This window comes from Hemiscyllium ocellatum, chromosome 16 (assembly GCF_020745735.1).
Source record: "Hemiscyllium ocellatum isolate sHemOce1 chromosome 16, sHemOce1.pat.X.cur, whole genome shotgun sequence".
Lineage (NCBI taxonomy): Eukaryota > Metazoa > Chordata > Chondrichthyes > Orectolobiformes > Hemiscylliidae > Hemiscyllium > Hemiscyllium ocellatum.
Window position 1 is genome coordinate 59,958,288 of NC_083416.1, and position 14,996 is coordinate 59,973,283.

A 14,996-nucleotide genomic window follows, 5' to 3' on the forward strand; every position below is an offset into this window, starting at 1 on the left:
TTTCACTACAGCATCCTAAGAAGCATTTACTTCTGAAAAGACTATGACATGAGTGATTTACAACTCCTTGTTTAATGTGCTGTGCAAATCCACCTGACACAGAGTTGAACATCTCCAAATATAAATACCACAGTGTGGGTGGAGTTAGATGTCATTAGGTTATACTCTACACTAGAGACTGGGCTCTCCACAGCACTAATGTGAAGACTCACATGAGCACCTGTCCATGAACACACGAAGATGGCAGATTATTCCTTACCTAATATTAGTACCTGGTACATCAATAATTACCGTGTATTGCTGTATTCCATAGTAATTATTTCATATTTGAACTCTTTGCCTGAAGCTGGTTCTTGAACTTGCCTTCTCCTCAATCAGTTTGTTCAGAACCTAAACTCTGAGTGTGAGATCAAATCACACTTTGAAAGGTGGTCACAACTTTGGGATTCACTGCCTAGAAAATTCTGTCAGCGGTGAAGATCAAAAACAGATCTGAGGGCATCTGGAGAAGAGAAGAATTCAGAAGCATTTTTTTTAATCGAGAAATATTTGCAACCAGAAAAGCCACAGAGCTGAATAGCTGCCATGAAGGAAACATTGCTTAAATAGAAAACTCACCCGAGAAACAGCTCAAATATGATTAATCTCAAAGAGGCTGATAGGTGAACACCCAAAGCAAAGTTTACCTGATTAAGGGAAAGGACAAAAAACAGTAGGCTTGGGAGCACAGTTAAGGCTTTAATGGTTAGTTAACAAATTACTGGACAATCTACTCAGTGAAAAAGTTAACAATAGCAAGTTACATTAATACATCAGGCGAAGGCTACAAGAAAAATCAATTGGGAAAACAAAAAGATTTTTGAAATTTGGATTATCAGAGCTTGAACAATAATGTTAGTGAAATCTTTGTTATTTCAATAGTAGAAATGATAAATTCAAACTTTTATTCAGTAACAGACATATTGATTTAATTTATTAAAATGCAAATATGTGGATAAAGATAAAGAGTAAAACTCTGACCTCAAGATATTGAAATTGATGTGAAAAATCCTCAAATACAGAGATGAACTCAAATGATGCAGTCATCTTTGATACAGTCAAAAAGAATTGAATCACAGCTCTCTGCACTCCCCAAAATGTTGAATCTTCTGAATGAAGCAGTTTCAACTTATAAATCCTTTGACTATTCTTCAGCCATCATGAAAAATGAATATCTTCATTCAGCTCTGTGAAGATACCATAAAACAGCAGAAACTTCAACAGCTTCAGTACTACAACGGCAATCTTTGCAACAACAACAATGTTAATCTTGAAGAATACTGCAAAACTGTGAAAAGTGTGCAGTTCATGCTTTCTAAGCATTTTAAATTGTGTTAAGAGGTTTTATCCTTCTTAAACTGGGGAATGTTGTGGAACATTGAGATAATGTGACCTTTGATAGCTGTTGATCAAACAGAGCCTGATTACTTGCCTTTTTCAAGGGAGTTAAACTGGCCTTTGGATAAAGATTTGTCTGCTTACCAACAAAATATGTTAGTAACAAACAAAGACATTGAGGGCTGTCTCATGCACTTTCACATGATTTATAATAATTTCTAATCAATCAACCTGTTCAGATATATTACACATCTTTGGAGTAGGAGGGATGTGAATCCAGGCCTCCTGGCTCAGAGATAAAGAACACTACCACTGCACCATAAGATCCCTCCTTAATGTGGTTTGATATAATTACCCATGTAACCATAAATTAGTTTGACTGTTGATTAGCTTTAGCTGTAGATTAGCTTTCTTGTTGACTGATCAAGCATTATAGGCCTCATCAGTATGATGTTTCCCACTCTTGTTCAACATGTAGCATTAATGATAATGGCCTAATGATCAATCACTCGTTAGGGATTGACGAGCTCCATGGGTTGATTTATTTAAAACAAAATAAAACACATTATAAGTTCTGAAGCAGGTGTCACAGCAAACTGATGTCTGTGTGTACACAGCTTATAAACCCAAAGCAGACTATCAGGCAAAGTTGCAATGTTATATACACACAGCACATAGCCTCCTTAAAGGCAAATTCTCTTAAAAATAAGGTGAACACATAATATCCTGCTTTATCATTTTTAGATCCTGGAATATCGCACCTTTGCCAGCATTGAAATCCATTTACCTCAGTTTTGCAGACTCATTTAATCTTTCAGTATCAATCTTTATAATTTTATGCTTCCATCTACATTGCTTACCATGCTGCCAATTTTTGTGTTACCAGCTATTTAGGATGTGTGACTTTCTAGTTTGCACAAATACAGTCAAATCCTGATAAGTTGATAAAAGGATGTCTGGGGTATACTAGGGGTATCTGCTCACAAATTTGTGTTAAACATCTCTTCAGGCTAGAAAAGGAGACCTCTGTGTAACCTGATTTGCCTTCAAATTGGTTCTATGTCAAAATAAAAAGCACATGAAAACACAATAAAACAGTAAACATGTGATATCAATTTTGCACTTTCTCCACAATTCACAGTTGCTTGACCTTGTAGAATTGGAAAATGTTGGGAATTGGCTGCAGAAACACTTGGTAAACCTTTCTGCATAATGTGCTGTCTTTGGGTGAGAGTGATTCAATCCATAATGTTGTCAATGCATGGAATGCGTTGCCAGCTGTGGTGGTGGAAGCAAAGTCATTAGGGATATTTAATCGATTGCTGGACATACACATGGATAGCAGTGAGTTGAGGGGTGCATAGGTTAAGTTATTATATTTTACATTAGGATTAAATCTCGGCACAACATCTTGGGCCAAAGGGCCTATCCTGTGCTGTACATTTCTATGTTCTATGTTCTAATTGCGTCAAACATGTTTTCAATGTTTTCATGCTACTGTGTGAAATTCCAGAGTTTCTTTATGGCTTTCATGGTTTCAGCCATGGAAACTAATGAATGGATGGGCTGGCACTCATTGAGCTTGTCTGGATGATCCACCTCCTTGACTGAAGATTGTACAATATATCTACAGATGCCTGATCTGTCAATTCTGTGAACCACCTCAGTATAAGTCTCTGCTGGAACATTATGTCTGCCTCTTACAGCTGAGTGAAAAGAGCCTTGTCGATGAGTTGCTTATCCTCACCTTTATCCTTGCTATCTTGAGCAATGTTAGTTCATTGAGCTAGGTGTGGCAGAAGCAGTTGGTGATTGCGGCTTCTGTCACCATCTTCCACACTTCCTTCATCATGAGCATGGCCTCACAAACATTTGTATTCTTGTTTCTTACTGATGGTTTCAATAACCTGAAAGATCAGCTACCATCAGCAATTACTTTTCAGGTTCCTAATCCATTGGTTGGTCATCGTGTTGGGAGACAAGACTTTGACATTATTGAGTCCATGAATATCTGGATGTGTGGGCAGTTGTTTATACTGGAGCTTGCTTTGATATGTCTTGTCCACTTTCTTGATACATGCCTCACAAATGCTGGAGATCATTCACCTGGATTTGTAAGCCTTGTACTGCTTGTGTCGTGTCTTCACATTCATGAAGAAGCATAGTGGCTTCTTGGATTTTCCTAACAAGCCATAGCTGCTTTTCAGTGCAGTGTTCCTTACTTTGATTTCTACCGTTACATGTTTCAGCTTTAATCATCAAGGAGTGATTTAGCAAAAGATGCTAAAACTGTCCAGTTTCATTCATGATTGCAATGTCTCTCATTCTCTAGCTGACCATTATGGAACCAAACGTTTGTCATTGCTGCTGTAACCACTACGCCCTTACAGCTTACTGTGTAGAAGATGAAGCTATATTTTGTCTTGAAGTAGTCCAACCATTTATTAGTGCAAATGAATTCCTTGTGGGCCCACTTTGTCAGGATGGCCACCCTTCCCTGCAGGAATGGACTCGGGATGGATACATTCTCTGCATGGGCTGCCTTGAACCATGTTAGCTAAGTATTTTCAAAATGGGATGAGCAGCCGTTCATACCTTCTTACTTGTTCAAGAGAATGCCGATCTGCCAAGTTGTTCTGAGATGATTACCTTGTGTTTCAGAATGGTTGACAAATGTGATAGTGGAATCTCCCACTACTTTGCTGCATCCACTTTTCATTTCATGCCATACCTTCCCACTTGTAGTAACGGCTTCAACCCCCCTCTCACTCAGCTAAGGACATGCAAGTCATGGGCCGTCTCCACCACCAAACCCAAGCCACCCAACAACGGGAGGAAGAATGCCTCATTTTCCACCTTGGGACCCTCCAACCACACGACATCAATGTTGACTTCACCAGTTTCCTCATCCTTCCTCCTCCCCGACCTCATCTCAGATCCAACCCTCCAACTCACCACTACCCTCTTGAACTGTCCTACCTGTTGATCTTCCTTCCCACCTATCAGCTCCACCTTCCCCTCCGACCTATCACTTTCACTCCCCATTTGTATCTACCTATCACTTGCCCAATCACCTTCACCCCACTCCCACCCTCCTATTTATCTCTCAGCCCTTTTCCCCCTCTCCAACATTCCTGATGAAGGGCTTATGCCTGAAATGTTGACACTCCAACTCTTCAGATGCTGCCTGACCTGCTGTGCTTTTACAATACCACACTTTTCAACTCTTTCCACTTGCTGTGTCAATTTCACCTTCTCACCAATTGACAACACTTTTAACTTGCTCACAGCTTGAGCCATGTTCGCAGTCTTTGTAAATACCTTCACACAAAGATGTTGATGTCAATGATGGCTTGCAGAGATTCATGCTTTCACACTCTTGTGACCCCAAATTCTGCTCTGACTGGTCATATGTCAAGCTTTAGGCAAAAGTGAGGACTGCAAATGCTGGAAACCAGAGTCTAGCTTAGAGTGGTGCTGGAAAAGCACAGCAGGTCAGGCAGCATCCGAGGAGCAGGAAAATCAATGTTTTGGGCAAAAGCCCTTCATCTTCAAGCTTTCACAAGTTCAGCTAATCTGGATTTATCAGTTTAGAATATGGCTTCTTATGGCTTCACTTGCATTTGCTGCCAATGCAATGGTTGGCTGATGGTTTTGAAATAACTAGAGTTTTAGTTTACCTGAATTTGATCCATTATGATTTCATTGTACATTTAATAGTTGAAGTCCAAACATCCTTGTGGTACACCGCTACTTGCATGTTTCCTATTAGAATATCAGATCATTGGCTCCACTCTCTGTCTCCTCTTGCTCAACTAACTTCTGACTAGGTCAATAGTTCTCAATCAATTTTACAAACTTCAGCTTATATGTTTTCTGCCATTTCATCTAAATAACATCCAGAGATTTACCCTATCCAGTATTTTAGTCATCTCTTTCACAAATTCAGTTAGCTTCATCAACTTATGATCTACTACATACAAAATCATGTTAATTCTATCAGATCAACTGGAAGTCGTGAAGCTATTCAGTCACCTTATATTAATTATGCTTATAACAATTTTCAAAAGGTTGATAGTTTAACAGGCTTATAATACCCGAGGTTCCATCCATCATCTTTCTGATATAACCTGCCTTCCTAACCACTTACCTCACCAACCGAACCTATCCACCAATCTACTCCAGCATTTTTCCATTCACTCATACACCTTTTCACTTATTCTTATTGGCAATTAAGCTTGCTTTATGACAACCAATGTCATAAAAAAGGGGATGTGTCCTGTCTTCTGCTGATTCTACTGTAATCCAATAGAGCTCACCATGAATGCTGCACTCCGCATTTCTGGAGAAGCCGGGTTGGGAAGACAAAGAAATGTGGAGTACTGCCATCTTAGAGAAAATTTCAAGTGGAGCTTCAATCTGATGATTGCCTTTGTTTAGAAGATCCAGATCAATATTGTTCAGCACAATTCTAGCTAGAAAATCTCCTCTATATCATTGCACCGACCATCTTATCACACATATAGATTTAGTATCAAGGTATATCTCAGATCGTTAAGATAACTTTTTTTGTGTTGATAAAATTAAAAATTGACATCAGGAGAAACATGACAGTTCTGTGTTAAAGTTATCACTGAAAGAAGTTTAACTCCTATGGTACAGTATGAATTAGTAGCATATAATAAGATTATTGCATAGACCCATTTATTACTAAGCATATTGCTGTTTGGAAATACATTTTATACATTGCTAAAATAATGATAATTTGTATGAAAATTGAAAGCAAGGCTGAGTGCTAAATTCACAATAATATGTGCATGCAACTAAATTACAAGATTCAATCTGCAGTGATCATAATTGTATTATGTTATTAATAAATCCAGTGTGTTTTTTTCATTGAGTGTTAAATGAAGCAAAGTTAAACATTACAATAAATTATTCCAGAGTTTTTTTTGTGTCTTATTCAGGGGTCACAACTGTATTGACCATGACAACTCTGAGCATCAGTGCCAGGAACTCACTCCCCAAAGTTGCATATGCAACTGCTATGGATTGGTTCATTGCTGTTTGTTATGCTTTCGTGTTTTCAGCACTTATTGAATTTGCTACAGTGAACTACTTCACAAAGAGGAGTTGGGCTTGGGATGGAAAAAGCTTAGTTCCTGAAAAGGTAAAATGAGCTTTTGTATTTTTATTTACATAATATGAACCAGATTGTTGAGAAGCTTTTTTGTAAAATGTATTATGGCTAAATATTGAGACAGGAATTTTTTTGTGCGGGAGAAAAATGTGCTAACGGTTCAGGCTGGGCACAGAAATGAGACTTGAATACTGGAGAAAATTAAATGGTTCAGTCACCTTTCCCTATGTTTTGCGCAATGTCATTGAATTAATGAAACATCCTACTTTAGCATGACTAAGATTAAAAGGGATTTTGTATTCTATTTGAAAAGAGAGTGAACATAATTGAGAGACAAAGATCAAAGTGAGTGCTGCATTAATGTAATGGCATAGTTAAAATTGGATATCCTTTTGAAATTACCACATTGACAATTTATTGAACCCAACTTTTTTGATTTGTGTTTCACAGAGAAAGGAAAAAGATCGAGAGGCTCTATTGAAGAAAAACAACACCTACACAGCAACATCAGCGAACTTTGCCCCAAACATTGCAAAGGATGCAGGTCTGGCAACTATTGCGAAGAGTGCCGGTGCAGAATCCAAAGAACCCAAACCAGAGCAAAAGCCTCCAGAACCGAAGAAAACTTTCAACAGTGTCAGCAAAATTGACAGACTGGCCAGAATAGCATTTCCATTAATGTTTGGCATTTTCAACTTGGTTTATTGGGCTACTTACTTGAATCGAGAATTAGTTATCAAAGGTGATGATGAGCATAACTAGGAAGCAATGAAAAAAAGCTTAGATTTGAAAATAATTTCACTTGTTGGGAAATTCTATGAAACTTCTAACAAATTATAGCTCGCCATTCAATTTGTTGCATATTATCTTTTTTCTTTAGCCCTTTCCGAGACAAAAAATCCTACTATCTATTTGACAGTGTCAGAAAGAACTCACAAGCTGTCTCTCGATAAGTGTATAAAGCATTATACTTTGGTGGTGAGACCAGTCTATTTCTGTGATCCAACTGACCGAACAGAATTATTATTAATTAGCTATTCTCATTTTACAAGTACTTTCTTTTAGCAGTGTGTCCATAACAGAACAAATTTGAATTTTAACTATTCTCACAGCAGGGTTTATGTAAAATAGTCTTAATCATTTCTGGCTCTTGACCAGGAATAGTGAGAAGCTTTTCCATAGTCAGGCAAAGTCCATGATCGACACTGGCTGCAAACTATATAGATTATTTTCTTTACTTTCAGGATCTTTTGGGGAAAGAAGTTTTCAAATGTAGAACTTTATACTGTGAAGGTTGTATATGGCTTAGTTATATTTCCTTTCATGTTATATGAACCACCTATTTATAACAATACATGAGCAAAACATAGTTTTGAATACAATTAATTTTATGCACCAAAGTGGCAATAGATATTAAAATAGTCAGTGGGGCTCATGACCTGAGCAGTTCATTATAGAATAATAAGACCATAATGTGAGGACTGTGTGCTGTCAACTGGTACATAATAATTTCTTGCCTTGAGAAGTGAAGCGAAGATTAATTTATGAAATATTCTCCCTCTTCCTTCCAAAAAACTGTTAAATTAGCTGCTTATTTCTTTGCTTTAAATGACAAGAACATTTACATTAGCATTATATAAAAGCCTGGAAGATCCTAAATACTCTATGATATTAAGTGATATATGGATGTGAAAGCAAAAGTTCTACATAACCTTTAACTTCTGTTTCAAAGATATCAATAAAGGTAGTTTTTCCGTTTTCTTCAGCCAGGGAAGATACCAATGAAAACCACTGAAAAATCTTGCATTGGAAAGGGTTAAAGAACCATGCAAGCATTCTTTTGAAAACTAAAAGCTCCCTAAATTAAGAGATCACAAAATTGATTTATTTCATTGATTTCAGCTTATTAGATATGATAATGTTATTTTAATGTCTTGTTTTTTTCCCCTTGTTAGTTTTAAAATACAAAAACAGGATAAAAGGTAACAGCACAGCACTCCAAGTGGTCTTCCGTTCAAAGCTTATCAATGTTTTCTTGCACAAATATATCCTTGTTCATGTTTGAATTAACTGATTTTCATGACTTTCAGGTGGCAATGTGCTTGTAGTAATTAAATAAAAGTACAAAGTGCTGAAAATACCTGGCATTACTGACAGCATTTGTGGAGATCCAATGCTAATGTTTTAAGTCAAATGTGACTCATATTTAAGAAAAAGTGTTAACTCTGCTTCTGTTTCCATTGATGCTGCCCCATTTGCTGGGTATTTCCAGAAACTTTTCCTTTATTTTCAGATTTCCAGCATCCCCAGATTTTGTGTTTATAGTTGTACTTCATTTTTTTTCGATATAAGAATGGAATCTTACATTTTTGCCCATTGGTATTACTTGTATTGCTAAGAAAACTGAATGACATCCATGAATCCTTCTCTAGAGACTGTTTGGCAATGTTTTACAACAGATATTCATCAGGGTGCTAGACACCAACACAAAAAAAATAAAAATATAAGTTTTCTAAATATAAAGATGACTTTGCAAAACCCTTTTCACTGCCATTGGTAACATTGCACTATATGGATCTCTCATTCTCAACTTTGATATGTAAATCCTATCCACCCTAATTCATACCAACAATTTGAACTAATTAAAGCAATGAAAATTTAAGAAAAAGAGAGAAATCCCAGTTCAATGGGAAATCCAGGAATATAAACCAGGCAAGAAAGGAAATGAAGATATTTTGAACAGGTTGTAAGGATATTCTAGATGTAATGTAATATTGTTGTTCATTCATATTCTTGTATGTCTCTGGTTTCACCATGTCCATATTATATCTACATATCTCCACACCCAAGCCCCCTATCCACTGCATTACTGTGAATATCAAAATCATTTTATCACATCATGTGTACATTCTCTGCCCTGTCATTGACAATAATGACACATTTTGATCATGTGTTTCTGTCTATCTTCTGGCACACATCTCAGGAGTTGTCACTTGGAGCCATATGGCTAAAACTATCATGCAGCAACATGCATTGGGCTGTCACTAAAGTTACGTGTAGATTGCTGGAGGTGAGCTACATGCTGATGAAATGCTTTAACTTCATTCAATTGCAAAATAATTTAACATGGATTCTGGTCAATGTTCCAAGAACATTAAACAAAATTTCAATATATTCTAATATGGACTGGTCCATCCATATTTGATCAATAATGAGAACTCAAGTTAAAATTTGAATATAAATAATTTGAGAACTTTTAACAAAATGTAACAGGGCTGAAAACTTTGAGGTGATATTGTTCTTTTTCAAAGTATTACTGAGATTTAACTTCTGTTTTCTATAAATTGAATCCTGCCTATCTTATGAATATGCTGAGGAAACTCAATACACAGTAAATAGTACGAATGTATTTAAGGTAGTGTTTGATCAGTGCAGAGGGAAGCTCAATTTTCAGCGAAATCACTGGAGAACACTGTCATAGATCAGATAATAAATTAGCTTTTTAATATTAGCTTTATAAACTGCACAACATTTCAATTTTATGAAGTTACTATTGAAATGTGATAAACTATTAATTGACGCAAGTATTCAAAAACATCTTTTTTTAAAAGTGCTGAAGGATTTTTTTTGCTTTGTTTTCTGTGAAATTACTTTTTGCTCTCCAATCTTCACCCACAATCAACACCACTTTGTTCAATTGATCAACTTCAAGGGCAAAGTCTTGTTCAAGTCTTTAATATGTTGGTTATACAAGGACTTTTTTAAAAAAAATCAATGCTGGATCCCCATGTATCAACCTGAGCTGAAAGGAAATTTCTGTTGAATTTGTTTTCAAAATTTACTCTTTCTTTAATATCCAAATAGCAATTATAGCAAGTAGAGTGATTCATTTTGGAGAGTACCATCAACCAAAAAAACTGTGATGTTGTGCAGTTTCAGAACTTCTTATATCAAAAAGAGCAAACAATGAAACCAATTGAAAACTAAAAGGCACAAATCAGTACTGGGCACACCGGCATATATTATAGTGATTTAAAAAAAAACAAATTGTGAAATAATTCTTATCTCTTCCATTTAATTCAAGGAAGATGATGAAAAATATGTTCTAATGAATTACCCCAACATTTCCAAATAATCCAAAGAAGCTTTTTAATACTTATTGGTATTCCTGAGTTTTGGCACAAAGACAGCCTGGTTAACAGTGTTTTGTGCAGAGTTCAGTTTGATGTAACTTCAGCGCCATGTTTCATAGGAACGATAAGGCCATATTAAGTAATCTAAATTGATAATGTCAATGGAGCAAAATTTATAGACATGTCATGTGCGATCTGCTTAAAATTTCAGTTTGCAGGCAGCCTCTGAACAGTTCATTCTAAAGCTTAAAACACGAGTAAGCTCTGTCAGACTGAAAGGCACCAATTGATGTAAAGACATTTCTTTTCCTGACAATTAAGAATTTAGGTGCAATTTGGTAATACATACTTCCCCTTTAATTAAGTCCAGTTTGTAAATATATTATCCAAATATTTATTTACAAACAATATACCTTTGTAGTTGAAAAGTGCAGTGTTGAAGGAGGACTCGAAAGTATAACAATGTCAAGCTGACAAAATCCCTCATCTTCATAACTGCCTTATATTTTAGCAATATTGCTGTAAGAAAAATATACTTCAGATGTAAGGGCTTCTAGTTTCTGTGGAAATATAACTTTAAATAACCTGTGTAGATAAAATTGTATAGAATTTTATTTTATTTGGTGGAGAGTGGGGGCAGCTCCTTCTTCTTTCTTGTAAATGCTTCAGACGTTTTTGCTGTCTGTTTCAAAAGTTTCTTTTTATTTGTAGACAGTCCCATCTTAAAAGAATGCTGCCGTTTTGAACCACTGCTATCTAAGTGTTACTCCCTATATCTTCATGCGTCTTTTGCACATTGTTGTGAATAATCTAATGAAATTAGTCAGCTTTTTTTGCTATGCAATAACTGCTTTGTATCACATCTTTGTTCTCAATTTATAGATGTAAATGTGAATTGATAAATAATGTATAGAGTAAATACACTTTACCAAATTGAAGTATCCTAACTGAGCTTTTATAAAGAGCTTTGCAGAGTCAGATACCAGGGGGTTTTGTTAAATTACAAAAAATCCCAAACTTTTAAGTTCAATTTGAAATAGCCCGGTCAGTGAAGTTTGAAGTGTTAAAGGAGTGTTAAAGGCTTAGGAACTGACTATCATAGTTTCTATTTGTTGTAGTAAACACTGACTGATTTGAAAGCCTTGAATTGCAATTTCTGTCATTCGTTGATCATTTTTTCCAATTATATTAAATAATAATTTTGAGACGTAAAGTGAGGTACAGAATTCAAATTTATTCAGAAAGCTTGGAATTTTTAACAAAACAATTGGACAGAACCCCCTATTCTCTGAAATCATTTTGTCTTCCTTGCTGAATACAATTATTATATTGGAAGGCTGCTAATTACTGTTGGACTAATGGCAAGTACTTGGCTAAAGCGTCAAATGACGTTCGTACATTTGTCAAATGGTGAGCGATATAATGTACCCAGATGCAATAAATCCCATTAAGGCTGTGGTATTCCTCTTTGACCCGCTCAGGCTTCACTTTAGAATTGCTATGAACTGTTCTTATTTTTAAATAAACCTTTTCTCTACCCAAACAAATTTACTTGAAATTTGCTGTCTCTGATCATATCATTCTTACTGTAACAGTGTGTCTATTATTTGTAACAAAAGTAATGCCTTTGCCGGAACTCTTGGGTTTAAAAGGAGACAAAACATATAAAGACATTTTGAGAAAAGGCAAAAAGGGCCAAGCCATCAACCTGTGCCATGTTACCTGTAATTGCATTATGATTTTTTTTTAATATAATTGCCTTGTTTGGTCAAAATGAGAATACTACAACTTTAAAATCCTGAAAAGATTGTATTAGGGTCTGATGCGAGAGATAAGAGATTTTATTGGATTATAGAGTTTATCACAAGTTCTTGAATATATTTCAGTCTCTTATAGTTGCTACTGAACTAGTTGATGATAATAAACTTAAATTATTGGTCAACTCCTGAGTCATTGTATCAGCAGCAGCACCCTTCAGTTACTTTTAGATCAATTTGCTGTATCATATTTTTTTAAAAAGTTGACATAAAAATATTTCTTCCTGCAATACAAATAGCACTGTCCATAAATGATTTGAAGTACACCAGCTCCTATTTTTACAAGTACCTCTGCTTGCTCAAACACAGAATAAATTTTCTAAACTCCACCAAACTAATTCTAGCCTTCACTTTGTGTCGATGTTTTAGTCACCAGACTAATGAACAATGATGTATTCAAATATTAAATTGATAATGGATTTTGCAATTGGACACGACTATAGACAAAGGCAATCAAACTGTACTTCATGATTATATTGACAAGGAAGTTCATGCAGTATTATACTTCTGAATATTATTAGGACAATTGGTAAAATTGTAAGTAATTATCTTTTTTGACTTTTATAGATCATTGATAAGGCTACATTGGGAACTTAGAATCTAAATGTAAACATCAACTGTAAACAGGGTTCAGAACATCAATGATAATTTCAAACCTTTGGGCTTCGGTTTATATGGAAAATAATATGAAGTTAAGCCTGGCTTTTTGGATTAAATAAGGCCATAGGAATCACAATGTGGGTATGACCAGGATTGGATAATGTGCTTTGTTGGTAATGGCAAAATAATGATACGCGAAGGATTAATATCTTATTTTGTTCAATTACCAGGCGGTAACAATGAAAAAATGGTATGGTACAGCAGACAGTCCATGTCCCATGGAAGATATAGGCAGGAGTGACTACAAACCTTTCTTTTCCCATTTGACTATAAATCTTAAACACAGAACATCATGAAAAAGCTGACAGAAACTCACAGGGATAGTGAGATGGGTTAATAATGGAGACGTACCTGTATTTTCCTCAGGACCACTAGAGATTTGAACTGATTCTTTAAAAGTCATGCACTTTGAGAATTTTTGTGAAGCTTGTTTGGCTTAATTTTATCAAAATCTGGCTAAGTATCAATTTCAGGTAATTTTGTGGACAGTGTTGCAGTCAGCTCTAGCAATTTATTCCAGGCAACTCGATGCTGCTAACTCATTGTCTATGTTCCATATTTCTATAGCATATCTAGCACACTATCTTGTAGTCAATTGTAGTAGAAGCTCCCACCAGTGCCATGACTATCTGGGATTCTGGCCAGGTTGATGCCATATTTATATTGCAGCTGTGCACCAGGTCAAATTATGCAATCTAGGGACTGCCATTCAGAAAGTATCGCTGCGTAATTCTAAAGGACATGTCTGAAAAGGGAAATTGGCACCCCTTTTTGCCAACAGAGACCCGAATGTCCTGGTGGGTGAGTTGGTGAAAAGAAGGATTGTCCTCTTTCCTCAGGATGGCCAGAGGAGACCAGGACAGCAGACCCTGCCAGCTTGCTCTACAATTGCCACCCAGTTCAGTGCAATGTCAATGGTCTGGAGGAATGCCCAACAATGCAGGAAGATGGTTCATGACTTCGCTGCACAAGGGTGATGCCAACGTCTTCTTTCTGCTTCTTCATACTCCCCCCAACTCTGTGACTGCATCCACTTTCCATCAAGATTCCATGTTATACTAGTTGCACAATTTCACAAGCTATCTTCCCTCATGCTCATCTCCAGGTTACTCTGTGCTCCCTACACACTTACGTGCAACATTTCATCAGCTTTCCTCCCCACCACTAACAGTACCCTGTACCAGCCACTTGCATCTCACTCAATCCCTCCCTTTGTCTTATTCCAGGAGAAAATGGCACACAATGGGGAAGAAAAAGTCAAGACAGGGTGCCTGAAATTTGTCTCCTCTTCCATTATGAGGAAATAGCCCTAGCAGGAAAGGACCAAGACAACAAATGTGGTGATGCTGAAACCTCCATCTCCCAGTAACCAAGTGAGATTCATTACTAAGTGCTGCGTTGATCTTCCATTGTCAACACTGCAAATATAATATTAACATGACCAAGCTTCTAATTTACTTCACAACTCATTACCCAGACAAAACAGCATTAACACAGACTCTGCCTGTGGGTATCTGATGTGGAAAAGACATCTTATGGTACCTGAGGAAGAAAATCTTGCATTGAAGATATCATGAGCATCGTTACATGGCACTCGAGCTGCCTTCTCCAAATGGAATATAGCACCACACCACTCTCATTTACACAACATTCCATAAAAGATGAGTGACTGAGGGTCTCCTGCATTTTTGCCTCAACCTGAGGGCACCTTTGACTGGAAATTCCACATTAGAAGGCTGTTCCACATCTATTGGAATGTGAACTGTCCCTGGGCTTCCAGACACATGGGGTTCTCATCCATTCCTGTGGATACTTTCAATACAGTGTTAGAGCAATGAGTGCAGTTTATCAGCCTGGATGCTTTGGAGA

At 36.5% G+C, this 14,996-nt stretch overlaps 1 protein-coding gene across 2 annotated transcripts in view; it reads left to right on the plus strand.

The window, feature by feature from the left end:
• LOC132823444 (gamma-aminobutyric acid receptor subunit alpha-1-like) overlaps positions 1 to 7,279 on the plus strand; it is a 45,939-nt gene extending 38,660 nt beyond the window's left edge. For both annotated transcript variants that reach the window (XM_060837311.1, XM_060837312.1), the window contains exons 9-10: positions 6,345 to 6,547; positions 6,968 to 7,279. In XM_060837311.1, coding sequence (XP_060693294.1) covers positions 6,345 to 6,547; positions 6,968 to 7,279 — 515 coding nt within the window. The remainder of the gene's footprint in view (positions 1 to 6,344; positions 6,548 to 6,967) is intronic.
• Positions 7,280 to 14,996: the final 7,717 nt, after the last annotated feature.